The following is a 1,188-nucleotide window of genomic DNA, read 5'->3' as shown; positions in this document are numbered from 1 at the left end:
CATAAATTTATTTAAAAAATTATAATTAAACATTCATAGTCCAAGCAGGGGAAACAAGAGAGGATACTCAGATATTTGAGGAATGGAAGTTTAGAAATTTTTAGCTGATTTGAGTTCTGTTATTGGTTAAAAATTACTTTCCCTTCATTTCAAAAGAAAATGGAAGATTACTATGTCCGTTCCTACTTTCAAAAATATCATTTATGTAAGCAATGTCACTATAGTTCTAATCAAATAAATTAAACAGACTTACCATCATATACCATAAAGCTACTTGAAGACAGGCAGGACCCTTCGGCCAGATAGCTAGCAGGAGGCCATGGATCAGATTGGGGAGCCAGCAGACGTAGAAGGCGAGCACAATGAGGCCAAACCTGTGGCGAACTGACCTGATGACAGACCTCTCCTTGTTGGTCACTTGGCTGAGGCAGGACATCGCCAGGACGTGGAGGTGGCGCACTGCCAGCCAGAAGAGGATGGGTAAGGATACCATCACTACTGCCACCAGGCTGTAGTTAGTAAGTTGGCTGGTCTCCTCCCGTTCACACCTAACAAGTATCAACAGAATAAAATAGGTCTTTATGCTCATAAATTTTTTTTTTTATTGTAGAAGATTGAAAAAAATTATTTTTATGTAACTCTGTAGCACAATTAATTAAAAGGCTGACATCAACCTATTAATTTCTCATTTTTCTGAATATGAAGGAGATAGTTGAGAATGCTACTATTTATAATAAACACCTATTTCCCAACGTTTTGCCCCCATCTTGCAGGGCTTCTTTGGGGCTAAAAAAGATAAAAACAACAACTATAAATATGTTGACAATGTAAGAGAATAAGATACAAAGAAGTTTGGGGTTAAAAATTATGTAAATGTAAGTGAAAAATTATATAAAAATGAACCAAAATAAAAATACGATGTGCAATAATAAGAAAACATAAAAAAAAAAAAAAAAAAAAAAAAAAAAAAAAAAAGAATTCTTAAATTCATAGATTTAAAATAAACAGGAGACATTATAACAAGTAAAAATAGAAAATTAGATATAAGAGCAATAAAAAACAAAAATTGTACACACTAAAAGATAGGAAACAAAGGAAATAAGATAAGAATAAGTCATAGTCAAGAAAGAATAAATAAAAAATAATAATAATGATGAAAGATAGTTGATCGTGGATAAAATATATGAG

The 1,188-nt window shown here is 32.2% G+C and overlaps 1 protein-coding gene across 1 annotated transcript in view; it reads right to left on the bottom strand.

The window, feature by feature from the left end:
• The window catches only part of LOC106689307 (G-protein coupled receptor 143), a gene marked incomplete in the record, with an annotated part of 76,370 nt that overhangs the window by 6,367 nt on the left and 68,815 nt on the right, over nucleotides 1-1,188 (bottom strand). Inside the window, 1 exon segment of the mRNA XM_067052456.1 lies at nucleotides 254-548. Coding sequence (XP_066908557.1) covers nucleotides 254-548 — 295 coding nt within the window.

The sequence above is a fragment of the Halyomorpha halys genome, unplaced genomic scaffold (genome assembly GCF_000696795.3).
Source record: "Halyomorpha halys isolate HHAL.00 unplaced genomic scaffold, Hhal_1.1 Scaffold1325.1, whole genome shotgun sequence".
Classification (NCBI taxonomy): Eukaryota; Metazoa; Arthropoda; class Insecta; order Hemiptera; family Pentatomidae; genus Halyomorpha; species Halyomorpha halys.
The sequence above is the reverse complement of the archived record's forward strand: the minus strand, read 5'-3'. Positions and strand labels throughout refer to the sequence as shown.